Here is a 14242-nt window from a genome sequence, read left to right as displayed (position 1 = left end):
GTGTTTTAACCTTTTTATGATAAGAAACTTAAATAAGAACTTTCTACTGATGCATGTAAATTCATAATACAAATTGTAGTGGTTTATTTGTCTCATTATATCATTCAAGAGGTTTAAATCATTAAGTGATCAGATTTTAATTGACCACTTGGTAATAACAAACCGTTAGAATTTGCAACCTATAAATGATATTATTATTAGTATTTTATAAGTGCTGGGATGTAGTTTTTATTTACGTCTATACTATATCAATTTCAAGTTCTTTATGATTAAGGAATGGAAGAAGATGAGCTACAGCTATATCTCACATGTGTGCACGACATTCTGTTCCTGCTTAGAAATTGTAATTACCACCAATGACAACAAAGTTCACTTCTAATATTTCTGTATATATACATTGAATAAATATCTCATTGATGTCCGCCATGTTTAATTTCATATTACTTCATAAACACTCAAATGAAGTACAGCCTACGAGAGGGTGCCAAACATGTTCACTAACCGATACTATTTCGTTATTTTATTTCACGAATGAAACGTTTGCCCCGATATAAAACATCTACTCATAATGTTATTAATCTTCCATAGGAGGAAAAAAGACCACAATAAAATTTCAGAATTTTAAAGAAGCTTTTGCAGAATTAAACGTGGGTCATTTATGACCCATGTTTTAATGTCATGTCATGTGACCCATTAACATAATTGGTTAGACCAAAAATTCAACAACAGACGTTTGATTTGGTTTTCAGGATCGTTTTATGTTTATATATATTTTTAGAACTGTTCCAGAACTAATAATTTTTGCACTCCGTTACTTTCCTTTCAAATTCAAATATGAAAAATATCTTAGGGTTTTCCACACCCCAATACAAAAAGCCTTTTATGACCATCATTTAAAAAAATATCTACTCACAAGATAATGTTTGTGCATCGATTAATATTTTCAGTAGTTTTAACTTTTTATCTTATCCATTTTTCGATAAATATGTTTTTTGAGATTATTAATCGAGGAAATATAAGCACCATATTTATAATGGCCTTCACTATTATAATTTAATGTATTTCTGATAGAACAAATGAATATTATTTAAACTAATGCTTTGAACCTTAATTTTTATATAGATTAATAAAGAAAAATTTGATGATCCTATAAATAATTTTTTTAAATATAAATTTATTTTGAGGATTTATGTACAAGCCTTCTTCTTTTTTTTTTTTTTTTTTTTTTTTTTTTGGGGGGGGGGTCCTTCTTTATTTAATTTACTCATTCAAGATAGATACAATATTTACATTTTTTTCATACGGAAGCAAGAACAGAAACAGTAAAAATAATAAACGTTTGATAATAACATATAGACATTTTTCGCAACTATTTTTTTAATATTCTATAATTAATATTTAAGATAAATCTGGAAACTCCGTTGAAGTAGGAGAAAAAAACGTGTTTTGTTTTAAAAAAATGAGAGTTTCAAAAGAACTTAATAAATAAAAGAGGCGTCAGATTAATTCTTTTATTTTGAACTATTTAAAAAATGTAAGATTTGTGTGAATAAAAGTTATTTTTTATTAAAAGAAAACTTACGGAAAAATCCGTTTATTGATTTATCTCGAAATTTTCTTCTTTAGCACTCTTTTTCCTTAAAAGATTAACTAATCTTTTCCCATAACTTCTTATTTTTGAGGAAAGATTTAGGAGATGTTTACATATGACCAGTACGTTAATATAAATATAAGATTTCACCTCTTTTATCAAATGGTTAAAGGTCATTTCCAGTTTTCTGAGTAATATCAAAAATAAATCACATTAAGAATTTATTCAGTCATTTTATATTGTGTGGTTACAGATTATCTCTACAGTGAACGTCCTGTTTAGTCTATTACGGTTTAATGATTTACTTTTCTAATACTATAAGATTTAAGGAGTGGCTTTTACTTGCTTTAGAATAATTATGTCCTATGTAAATATGATATAATGGTTCCAAAAAGATGAAATACATTTTTGTTTTTTTAAATGTAGGTTATGAATAGTAAATATATTATTAAGATTTACTAGATAAGTGTTATTAAATAAATAAAAGAAATCACAAGAGTAATAAAAAAGTAATTTTTATGTCCAGGATAAGGTGAAGTGATAACTCTTTTTTTTTTTCCTTTGACAAGTTGGGACATTTTTATCCTTAAGTAGTATGTTATATAATATATGAAATTATCCATAAAAAACATATAAAATAGTTTCAAATGACCAATTGCATAAAAATCCATTTAAAAAAAAAATTATTATTTAGAATTTCTAGTGTTTTCATACTTCATATCTTCGATCTCATTATAAATAGCACCAAAAGATTATTAGAACATTTTTAATAGTTGAAAAGTTGCAGTCAATTGCAAATAGTTCAAAAACTAAGTACTAGTGTATTTCTGAAATAAATAGATTGAATAACAACAAACATGTATTGTTGTGCTAAATTTTGGTATGCCTAAGTCAGTCCAACTACTAATAATTGAGCTCAAAAACCAAAATACATCCGGTTTCTTCTAATATACAGGTTGGTATTTTAAATATTCTTCTACATTTAATTACAAATATCTTTATTGTCATTAGGATTGAGACTTCCGGTGACATTATAACTAATATTGGTAGTTTAAATGTAAACAAAATTTATTTAATCTTTTTTTCCCCATCATATATTCAAGAGAAGCGATGTGGAAGCTGAAAGAATAAGAATTAAAACCAGACTCCAGACAGTACAAAAATAGTACATTTTGAGGTACATTTTGGAATTTTGAAGGCAAATGTTCTACTATAGGTCAGTGAAGGCTTCCTTAACCAAATAATTACTTTGTAACAGAATGGGGGCCTACTCATACAGTCTTGAAAGTGCAATCTTGGTGCTACAACAATAATAAATCCTAATGGAATATGAGCACGTACTAAATTCCGAGTGTTCCATTAAAATATGAAGATTTTGAATTTTAAGCCTCAACAAGATATAATTTATAAATTAACAATAGAATTTCAACAAAATGAATAATTTATAGATATGTGCCTGAGCTTTCTTAATCATTAATATAGCCACCCTTAATCGCAATGAGGGCTTCCAGGTGTCTGGGAAAGGCCTTGCACCCGTTGCAGAAGTAGTACTCTGTCGTAGCAAAAGTGCTGCTTGTGAATGGCTTTGAGGACCTTGGCGTTTGGATGACGGAAACTGAAGGCCTTTTATCCCTTTTTTATGCATATCGAGGTGGTTGGCATCAGGAATTTAGTAGGGCCAAAAGTGTCAAAAATCATAGTGCCATAAGAACTCAAACGACTCCATTAAAAGAGTCTTGCAACGGAAGCCATATGTTTCCTTCATATCTGGTGTCAAAAATGGCCTCTCCTGCCTCACAAAGAATCTTTCCACCCACTTTTTTAATAGCATTCTGGAAAGGCTGCTATAAAACCTCGAGATCTCTTGAATGGGCCTATATTGATCTAAAGGAATTGGTCTGATCTGTTTTTTTTAACTCCTCCAAGTCCAGTGTAGCCTTTTTGACAGAGCTCTGCCTCCTCTCTAACGTTTTGAACTAGCTGATGGCATAGACGGTTGTCCAAAAGACGCCCATCTGCTTGGAGTGCGTATATGAAAATTCGACAATCACGTTCAAGTGTCATTTTCTTAACTTGTACGTAAACTAGAAAGCTGAAATTTGTTTTGTAACTAATTGTTTTTGGTTAAATATAACGAAATATGAATTCATTTCAATCACTCATTAATTATTGAATTAGTTTTCAGATTTCAATGAACAGATTAGTATCAAACTCCTGGCTTTTTCATGAAAAAAATAGTTTAGAGGAAGGTGAATGAAGCTTCCGAAACGAGTAAAGACAATTTCTTTGTCCATATTAAGCCATCTTGTGGAAAAATCAGAGAAAAAACTGTTAGACCACATACAAAGTAGTAACAAATTTGTAAATATAAACTATGTCAATCGACTAATTCATATTTTTGAAGTTTAAATTTACTATAGTAACAATTAAAAAAGCCACCTTGTATCTATGGGGATAAATTTGAGCTTTGTTTCTTTGAAAATTGAGATATCGTGAAATTGCATGAAATACATTATGTTAGAAGAATAAATTAATTTTGGCATATTTTTAAAAGAATAAATTCCTTATGGCGTTTTATAACTTTATATTTACTACATCTTGATATATTTATATACATATGTATATAATAAAAAAAACTCCACTATTAATCCTGAGGTAGGAAAAAGGCAGCTTGAGGTAAGTAGGTCTATGTAGCGATCATAATAATATGTATAATTTGGTACAAAGTTAAAAGCATGTATTATGTTCCTATGATAGGAAAGACTTCATAGTTTACTCTTTTTTTCACAGATAAATAATGATGTAGGATCAGATAAGAGTCATTATTTCCCCATTTATATCTCCTTTTTATATTTAAAGTGATGAATTATATTTCCTTTTCTAGCTCTCAAAACGGAGAATCTTTAATCACTCAACCTTGCTTTAAAGTTTTTAAAAAAAAAGATCTGTAAAATCAATCTTAACCTACCAAAAATAAAATATTGAGTATGAAGAAGGAACATAAAATCTTGTTGACATCAGCTACGCCATGTATACAAAACTTTTATTTGATAAGTGTATATTTATATGTATACATAAAAAAATATACTCTAGTAAAAAGTTTGTGTAAGAAATAAAAAAGAGCTGTTGTTACAAATTTCCTTTATACATTTATATATATATATATATAAACCTTGTAATAAATTCATTGTGTATGTGGTATGAGTTTTACTCTTTACAGTACATATTTTCTTAGATAGAAAGTACATACTTACTTATAAGAGGGTAAAAAAGACTATGAACGATATTATGTGAATATCATACCGTGAAATTTATTGGTTAAGTAAATATAAATATATTTATAAAATATCTTTTGACAAGTTAGTTAATGATGTTTTTGAAAAGTTATTATTTTTTTTGATGACGATACATTGTACATGAGTTATTTATTCATATTTATTTCTTCTCTTTTAGGAGAGAAGACCCAGGGACCGGGACTCCTTTTGAGCATCACATTTCTGACACAACTCCAGTCTTGTGTTCAAATGAGCAGTGGAAGTCCTCCCTCGTACTCTCACAACGTCGTCGAATCCATCATCAAATTAGGTCCTAGCCTTCACAATGAACCTCCTCCTATTGTGTATTTCTCAAATGATACGGGTACAGTCCTGGATTGCTCAGCTCATGGAACTCCACCTCCAAGTGTGAAATGGATCTATGCGGATGGAGGACTCCCTTTAGGGGGAGAAGGGAATGGACTTCGAGAGATCCTTGCACATAATCAATCCTTGAAGTTTTATCCTTTTTCTGCACTTCGATTTAATCCGGATATTCATAGCACTGACTATAGATGCATTGCCTCTTCAGAATCTGGGGTGCTTGCGAGTGGAGTTGTGAGGATTCGTGCAGGTAAAAGTGTACATTTATAAAATTCATCTCTGTTGTACTCTTATTAAAAAAAAATGTCGTTGTTAAAATTATAAATTATATTTAGAGACATCATATGTTTCGTATATATAAAAAAAAACGGACACCCTCAAGGCTTTGCCCTTTGGTGTCTTAGAACAAGACCTTTTTTATTTTTCTTCTAAGGATATAGGTATATACTTCTTTTTTCAATAATGTCAGCAGAAATATATGTTCGTATGTTGATGTGAAAGCTTTAAGAAACCTGCTCTTTTCTTTATTGATATTCTCTCCTCTTTCTTGTGAAGATTATAAGACTATTGGAATAGAAGAAAAAAAAAGTGGAGTCCTAAGTCTGAGATGCTCCTTAGTACCCTCATAAAATTTATAAATAAATCGCTGATTTCTTCATAAATACATTGATTCAATCCATCAAGAGCTACACACAAAAAATAATATAATTCTTTTATTTTAGAGTATGTGTGTGTGTCAGAACTACTTTTAAAATCTTGTATTTAAAATAAAAAAAACTGATATTCACTAGATCACTGATTCCCAACACTGAAGCAGGATCTAGGTATCCACAAAAACAAAGGGTGATTAGTAATTTTTAAAAATTGCCTGCAGGATCTAGGTATCCACAAAAACAAAGGTGATTAGTAATTTTTTAAAATTACCTGCTCCCCTAGGGACTCTGGAGTGAATAAAAGGGCGGGTGGGGGGGGGATCACTTCACTAAGTGAATGAATCTATCACCAAGAACAGTTATTCTTTCCACAAATAGATTTTTTAATAATGATATCCCAACTAGATTAGATGCAACAAAAAAACCAAAAATATTTCTATTCACAAATGTTCAAATTGGTTAATTGACTCCTAAAAGTTATAATTTCAACAACTATTACATTGAAAAATAAGTTTCCAAAAAATATTTTCAACTAGATAAATTTACATCCTGAGAAACTAAGAAAAAAAAGCTTTTTTTAATAATTTTTTTTTTTTTTTTTGTATTTTTCATTACATCAAAGTTAGAGTTATAAAATTGACACCAAGTTACATAATAAAAAGCTTAAATGGTCAATTGACCCCTTCGGCGTTCTTGGGGTCAAAGAAAAAGCATTGAATTAGAAATAAGTTCTGATAAATAACTTGAATTCAATTTTTCATTAAAAATATATATATTATAAATAAGATTGAGGATTTAGTAGAGATCAAATTAAGCTTTATGTGGCCTCATTGTCCCAGACATTAGTTTAGCCAGCTTTACAGATAATGGAAGAGCAATTACATTAACTTACTTCTTGATTGTCACATACTCTCCTGGTTGTACTTACCGTTCAAATTTTTGTTCAGAAGCAGGCTGGTTCCTGAGATTATACCAAAGTAATAATATAAATTGACCTAACGGTCCTCATATCAGCCAACCAAAATGTCATCATTGATGTTTAATTGTAAATATTCATTGTTGCTAAGGAAGAGGAGCTTTGTTTACTATTAATAGTTCATTTAAATACCCGAGGAAAGTGGCACCCACTTTTGTTTTTTATTAATTTATATACTTATTTGTTTGTTAAGACAACTTCGTAAGTATACGTCATCTAGCAAATGAATTTTTACATTAGTTATTCTGAACTTTATTAATATTTTGATATGTTTATTAAGTAATAATTGAGGGGTAAAGATGTCAACATTTCCAACTTTTATTTTGTCGGAGTATTAAAAATGTACATCATTCATGAAAAAAAAAATCTTCAGAAATTTAAAGACTTTCTTACAAAAAATAGTATTCCCGTATCCACAGGTAAAATATTCTGCTATGAAACATGTACATACATATTTTAAACTTATATGTACACATTTATATGGACAATCACTAGATTTAATCTAAAATTATGGAGAAAAAAATTGAACAAAATATATTTCAATGAAAGGGACAAGATTGATTTTACAACTCTATACACTGTTCAATGTCAAATGTATCTTATATCACTTATATACATTATATATATAAAAAAAGAAAACGAAGAAAGCCCTCGTCAGTACTGAAGATTTTAAGTCGTGTTATAATGTTCTTATTTACATACATAAACTCATTCTGTAATGTTTGACTTGATTAAGTTTGATGTGTTTGTAGTTATGTGTGCATTCATATTCATCCATGGTTTGAATATCTGTGGAACTTTATTGAGTGTAAACTACTGTATATATATTCGTAAAATTACAAATGTGACACTTTGTATTATTCTTACACAGAATAGGATAGGGAGATGGGGGGGGGGAGCAATTTGCATATGAGAAAATCTCGTCACTCTCCCCCTTCAGTGTGAACGAACTCATTTGTCTTCTTTTAACCTCTTTTTTTAGTCTTTTTTGAGCTTATTTATATATCATCATGAAGTGTGAATATGCAACGGGTAGGTACCATAGATAAATATATACATAGAGGCAACAATATGCACGAATGATTGAGCAAAGATATTTGCTGACAAAAAGGGTTAATATGTAAATTTATAAACTTTAGGTTGTTTTTCTAATATAAATAATTATATATCGGCAATTCCAACTATAAAAAATTATATTAACAATGTTGGTGTGATCACCAGTTAACCAATCAACCTATCTCCTTCAGCTGACGTTGAAATAATAATACACATTTATATACAGAGGTAAAATAACATACAATATAACCTGGGTATTCGAATTCGACTGAGCTGCAAAGTCTAATTAATTTATTTCATAAGAAAAAATAATAAAAAACTTTGAAGTGGCTTCGAGTTCCTTTGTCACCTTTTGCCCAACTCATATCTTAATAAATGTTCATATATTAAGGCATTCGTACCTCAAACTATTATGGTAACTTCGTTTTTACATTTTTTGAAAGCTGATGTATAGTTCTAAAAATCGGCTGCATTTTTTAGTTATCCCATTTTATTTTATTTTTTTAATTAAAAACTGAAGAGTTTTTAATTTTTTTTAATTCAAAACCCAATTCCACCAATTTTGTGGCTGTTTTTATTGACTTGTGACACGGTGCATTGCTTTGCTGAAAGATAACCTTTTTCTTCTTCCAATAAGGTATTTTTTGGGTAATTTGGGCCTTCAAACGATCAAACAAACCGATATAATAGTCGCTGTTGATTGTTCTTCCATGTTTTGTGTAGTCAATTAATAAAATTCCAACCGAATCCCAAAATACGGAGCCATGATATTCACAATCGATGTTTGAGTCTTTGGACGGCTTTCTCCGTCTACACATCCCTCGCCAGACTGCCATTTTGATTATGGAGTGAAGTGGTGAATCCATGTTTTATCCATTGTGATTTTCCAAAGCAAAAATTTCTTCTTATTTCGCGTGAACAACTCCAACCAGCTCTTTGAATCATCTGCTCGTTGTTATTTTTACATTGATGTGAGCAAAAACGGCGCCAATTTGAAAAAAAGCTTTCTTATACACAAATTTTCGTTTATGATGGTGTAAGCACTACCTTTGGATAACTTCAGAGATTTAGTTTTCTCTTGCGACTTCACTTGACGATTGCCCATGATGATTTTCAGGGTTTTTCAATGTTTTCCGGAATAACCGCGTCATTGGGCCGAACAAGGCGTTCAGCATCCTAAGTGTCCGTACGACTACTTTTAAATTCGCAAACTATAGCTTGATGGTTGTTTTCGATGGGGCAGAGTCCTGATAACATTTTTCAAACCAATCTTGGGCTTGAACAGTGTTTCTTCCTCTCAAAAAGCAATTATAAATCAACACACGAAATTTCTTTGAATCTCGTTTTTAAGAATCGCAAAAGTAGCCTCATTTAAACCACTGTAACTCGATAAATAATAGACCAAACGTCATGAAATTCTGAATTTATGAAACCTTTTGAATGTTTGTACTTCAGAAAAATATTTTGTAATTATGTTAGTGGACCATCTGGTAGTAGGCCGGGACTTATTTACCGATGTGCTATTTAACAGAGGATTTATTATTCATAATTAAAGTATGAATATAACTATTAATATTATGCAAAATTACTCAACATTTGCACAATTATGCATTACTTAGAAAAAAATAATTGAAAAATCACTTTTCCATGTTGATTAGATTTTCTTATATTAAAAATATTTTGAGAAAAACTTTTATCAAAATCATCTTCTTTTTTTTTATTATTATGCATTTATGCAATTATCAATATATGTAGATATAAAAAATAAAGATTAAAGTATATTAAGTACATCAAGAGGTATTTCAAAAAAAAAAATCATAAATAAAAACTATAGTTTAAAATGAACCCCCTAGAGTCTAGATGATATCTTTTCCTAATTGTCAGGTATCAAATTACTAAATATTTCAGGTTGGAGTAGAACTTAGTCATAATTGTGAGAAAAAAATAACAATGTCTGCTGCGTAGTTCCACTTTTTATCTTCGTAACCGGAAATTTTTAAGACACTCAGGAGTAAGGCAGCTAGTGTTGTATATTTAAGTGTTAACTAAAGCAAAGCAGAAAACTTAGTTTATGTGTAATAGTTTTATTTCCCTTTGGGAATTTTAAAAAGAAAATCGTTAAAAGTAATAAGAACATTGTTTATCAAGAAGAAGTATCAAGAGCAGATAATGCTGGTCATATAGAACAACGTAGCTTAATAGACAATGATCTCTGGAATTATTGTTCTCTTCAACTCAATGTGGGTAGGTTCGGGTCTCATTCGTTCCTTAGGAAGGAAATATACTCCATTTTTTTTTGTTAATTACCTACAAGTGATTATTACTGGTACTTATAAACATATTTACAGATACTAGAGATGTGTAAACCACAATATAATATTCAACTTTTAATAATAATTATCACTAGTATCAAATATTTACCCCCTCCCAACAATAACAACAACCAGGGGTGCTGCAGAGTCAGAATGAAGCGAACAAAGGGAGGCGCGAAAATAAAAACCTCACCTATAACATATAATCAAAAAAATAAGATCTGACAAATTAGTAAATAAATATTTAATTAAAAAATAATCACAATACTCATACTAAAAAATGAAAATCATTAATATATGCATTATATATATATGGGCTTCAAAACAATTCCTACGTCAGATAAAGTAATTTTAATGCACTAATGTTTACCAATGCAAGTAAAATAAAATAACAATGCAGGGCATCTTACAAGTACAAGTTTAGAAAAAAATCCCAGTTTTTTTAAGCACTATCTTGTATAAGATATCCAGTTGAAATCCACTTTATCTTCAATTATGAAAATGGAATTTAGTATGATGTTCCTGCACAAGACAGTAGTACAGCTTGCAGACTAATGTGTCTCATTAATTTTGGCAAATTAGTTACATTTTTATACATGTGAGACTCACACATGTTAATTAGACAAATTTTAAGAAAAAGTATCTAAAAAAATTTCAAACCAAAATATGTATAGACATACAACAGTCGAAATTAAAATATGTTTCAAAGCATCATTGACTAAAAATGAGTAGCTAGAACGTCTAAAAAACTAGATCCATGCACACCATTAAAATAAAGTTTTAAAAAATTCGAAATGAACAAAACTTAATGACATTTTATTTTAGTAAAATAAGAAAAACCCCAGAAGTGCTTCCCTTATATATTTTCTTCAAAAAAAACCTTTCCCTCCAAAGAAATCATAAAATGAGATTACTACTTACTCGTGGAACAAATAATAGACCATTTTCCTATTCTATAAATGTTATTGATTTCCATTAAATTAAATTAAAAATTGTGAAATATTTTTGACTGTTATGTGCCTCTCTTTTAAAATTATATATAGCAGAGAGCTTATGAAAGAAAGCTACTTTTGTTTCAATTTTTTGAAAGATGATTTTGTTTTCCTGATCATTGAACATTGTAGTAGTACATACATACACATATATATACTACACATATAAAAATGATTTACTACGCTTCATTAGAGGTTTGATAAATTGATAAAAAAAAGTTTTATACACTTTTATGTTACAAAATGATATCTTTTTATTTTCTGTTATATTGATAATGTATATATTAGACTGTTTCACAGTGGGGTTTTGAATGGTAAGCAGCATTTTCCTTAAATTTCATAGTGGCGAATAATGTAGATAAATAAGGTTTCTGAGATATGGATATTATTGACAAGGTGTTAAAGATTTAGGCGATATGAACACAACATTTAAGAGTTTTTAAATATTTCATACTTCCTATATTTGTAGACAGATAATTAAAATTCAAAATTAAATAAAAGCTTTAATACAAACTGGTAATCGTTATTTTATAAAATAATTCAATATAACTCTTATAACTAGTTCAATATTTATTACTGCTTGCCATACATACATTATACAAATATAAGGCAACAAACACGATCCCACAACGGGGTATTTGGGCTGCTACAGCAGATTCTAAAGCCTTTAAAATTTTAAAATACGAAGGTCATAGTTTTCTTCATTCAGTGCTTGATGTCTCTAATAAGATAGAGCGGAGCATCTATCGATAAAATAGTCTGCACTATGCAATTCTTCCATACATACATTACACGTTGAGCTTGTGTCCTTTCACTTGCTTAGATGGGCTAGAAAAGGGCCATGTCCAGTGTAGGCCTGTACAATGAGTCTCAATTTTTCTCTTCCGAGCTTGATACACTTCAACTTCGGCTTATTAAGCATAGTATGTGAATGTTTCATACCTTGATGTTTTTTATATTGGTCACACCAATATTGAAAGAAGAAGTCATTAATTGCCTTCTTTATGTAGATTGGAGGCGTCCCAATTGTAAATTGGTTTTTGGTCTTAGTACCCCTCTTCGTTAGATGGTCTGTAAATTCATTTCCTAAACTATCAGAATGTCTTTTACTGCATTCTAGATGTATATTTTTCTCACTCATTCCTTAGATGATGGTTTCTTTACATTTTAAAACTTCTTTATTAGTAGTAAGTGGATTAAAGATTGCAGCAATTGCTGATATATGGGGTGTCTGATCTGATTATTACATTGTTCAGTGTTTTTTCGTACTTGAGAAGAGCTTCTACACCTTGTGTTATGGCAAAAATTCTGCTTGAAACAATCTTTATTCAATGAAGCCATTGAATGGCAAATTGATGCATCACCTTTGGTGATGGCGCATCCAGCACCAGTGTTTCCGTCTCCTTGGAATTTGTGCCGTGAACAACGATAAAAACTTTTCCCAGGATCGAAAGGTCAACAGCCAGAGCAGCAGTTGGTTGGACTTTTTACCCAAAAGGTGTTCCTATCGTCATGCAGACGAAGTTCCAAGCCAACGTTGGGGTGGTTAGCTCCGAAGGTCACGTCATGCCTAAACATGCGTTCCTCTAAGCCATCGGATTCAACAGTGATACCTATACGGCCGTTTTAGAGACTAAAAAGAAGCTCTGGGTGGATATGGTTACCAATGGGAGGCCATTCATGTGTCAGCATGATTCGATTCCCTGCCACAACTTGACAAAAAGCCTCAAATGGTTCCAAGATAATTTTGAAGATTTTATCACGTCGTACTTTAGGCCTCCAATTGCACCAGATCTGAATCCGATACATTTCATTGTGTAAGGCGTGATCGAGGCCTATTCATGCTTCCAGCCTCCTAAAGAGACTGTAATTGAGACTGGAGGTGATTTTATTAAATAAAATGAATCCAAATCCATCAATTTTTCAGAATCTGGTTTTATTTACATAATTTGATATCTGGTTAAAGAGAAAATTGCGTTTGAAAAAATCATTTGGCACCCTGTAAATATATATAACATCTTCAAAAGTTATTACTTAGTATCCATATACCTCTACCAAAGTTCAACTACATCATATATAATTAAGGAAGTTCAAAAAGGATTCACAACGTCAAACTTTATGTGAATTATATCTTGTCATCATTTTTTTTTTTTTTTCATCATTCTCAATGATTCCCCTTTCCTCACTTCTTCAAATGCTCCCTATACATTATGTGACTTCCCTTTCATTTATTTATGAAATGTTAACTGTACATAGAAGTAATATTTATAAAGAAGGAGGTCCTCTATTGATTGGTACTCAACCAGAAAAATACACTGAGGTTTTTTATACACTTATATTATGGAATAGAAGAAAAAAAGGTATGTATACTCATAAAACAAAAATTTCCCAATCTCAATATATGAACCGTGTACATATATTCGAAAAGCCCTCAGAATATATATTAACTCAAGAAATATTCCCTGTAAATGAACAATTTATTATTTGTCTTTTTTCGTCCATAGTTGGTCAAAATAATGGTGTTTATGAAATTAAAGAGGGAATTATAATTTGACACTCATCTAATGAGTGCCTTAAGGAACTCTTAGATTAAATTTCCCTTGATCTATGTATTTTATGTGAGAAAATAATAATGAATTACTGATACTCTTTCAACTTCTTAAGACAGCCATTACTCGACTTTTTTAATTCAATAACCTCTTTATGTTCAATACTACATACTATACCAATAGAATAATCGAAAAATTGCATGTAGTTAGTCTAAAAAAGGGTTCACTATAAAATGATTGTGGATATTTTTAAGTGGTCTTTGATGCTTAGAAACGCAGCGGCGTTGGAGTTTAAACTGCATTGGGATCCAGCACTTCACATCTACTACCTGAAAGCTGGAGTGTATCTTTGGATATTATAAGGGGTATATGAGGCTCAGGGAAGCAGTTGCAGTGGATTTTTTAACCATTCCATGGCTTTGACTATTAATATAATTGCAATCTTATAGCACACAATAATATTGTATTTCAATCA

General features: G+C 30.3%; 1 protein-coding gene across 2 annotated transcripts in view; it reads left to right on the top strand.

Annotated features, from left to right (window-relative positions):
- LOC121113979 (cell adhesion molecule Dscam2) overlaps positions 1–14242 on the top strand; it is a 186274-nt gene that overhangs the window by 30571 nt on the left and 141461 nt on the right. For both annotated transcript variants that reach the window (XM_040707785.2, XM_040707786.2), the window contains exon 3: positions 5045–5479. In XM_040707785.2, the coding sequence (XP_040563719.1) occupies positions 5045–5479 (435 nt within the window). The remainder of the gene's footprint in view (positions 1–5044; positions 5480–14242) is intronic.

Source organism: Lepeophtheirus salmonis, chromosome 3 (genome assembly GCF_016086655.4).
Source record: "Lepeophtheirus salmonis chromosome 3, UVic_Lsal_1.4, whole genome shotgun sequence".
Lineage (NCBI taxonomy): Eukaryota > Metazoa > Arthropoda > Copepoda > Siphonostomatoida > Caligidae > Lepeophtheirus > Lepeophtheirus salmonis.
The sequence above is the reverse complement of the archived record's forward strand: the minus strand, read 5'-3'. Positions and strand labels throughout refer to the sequence as shown.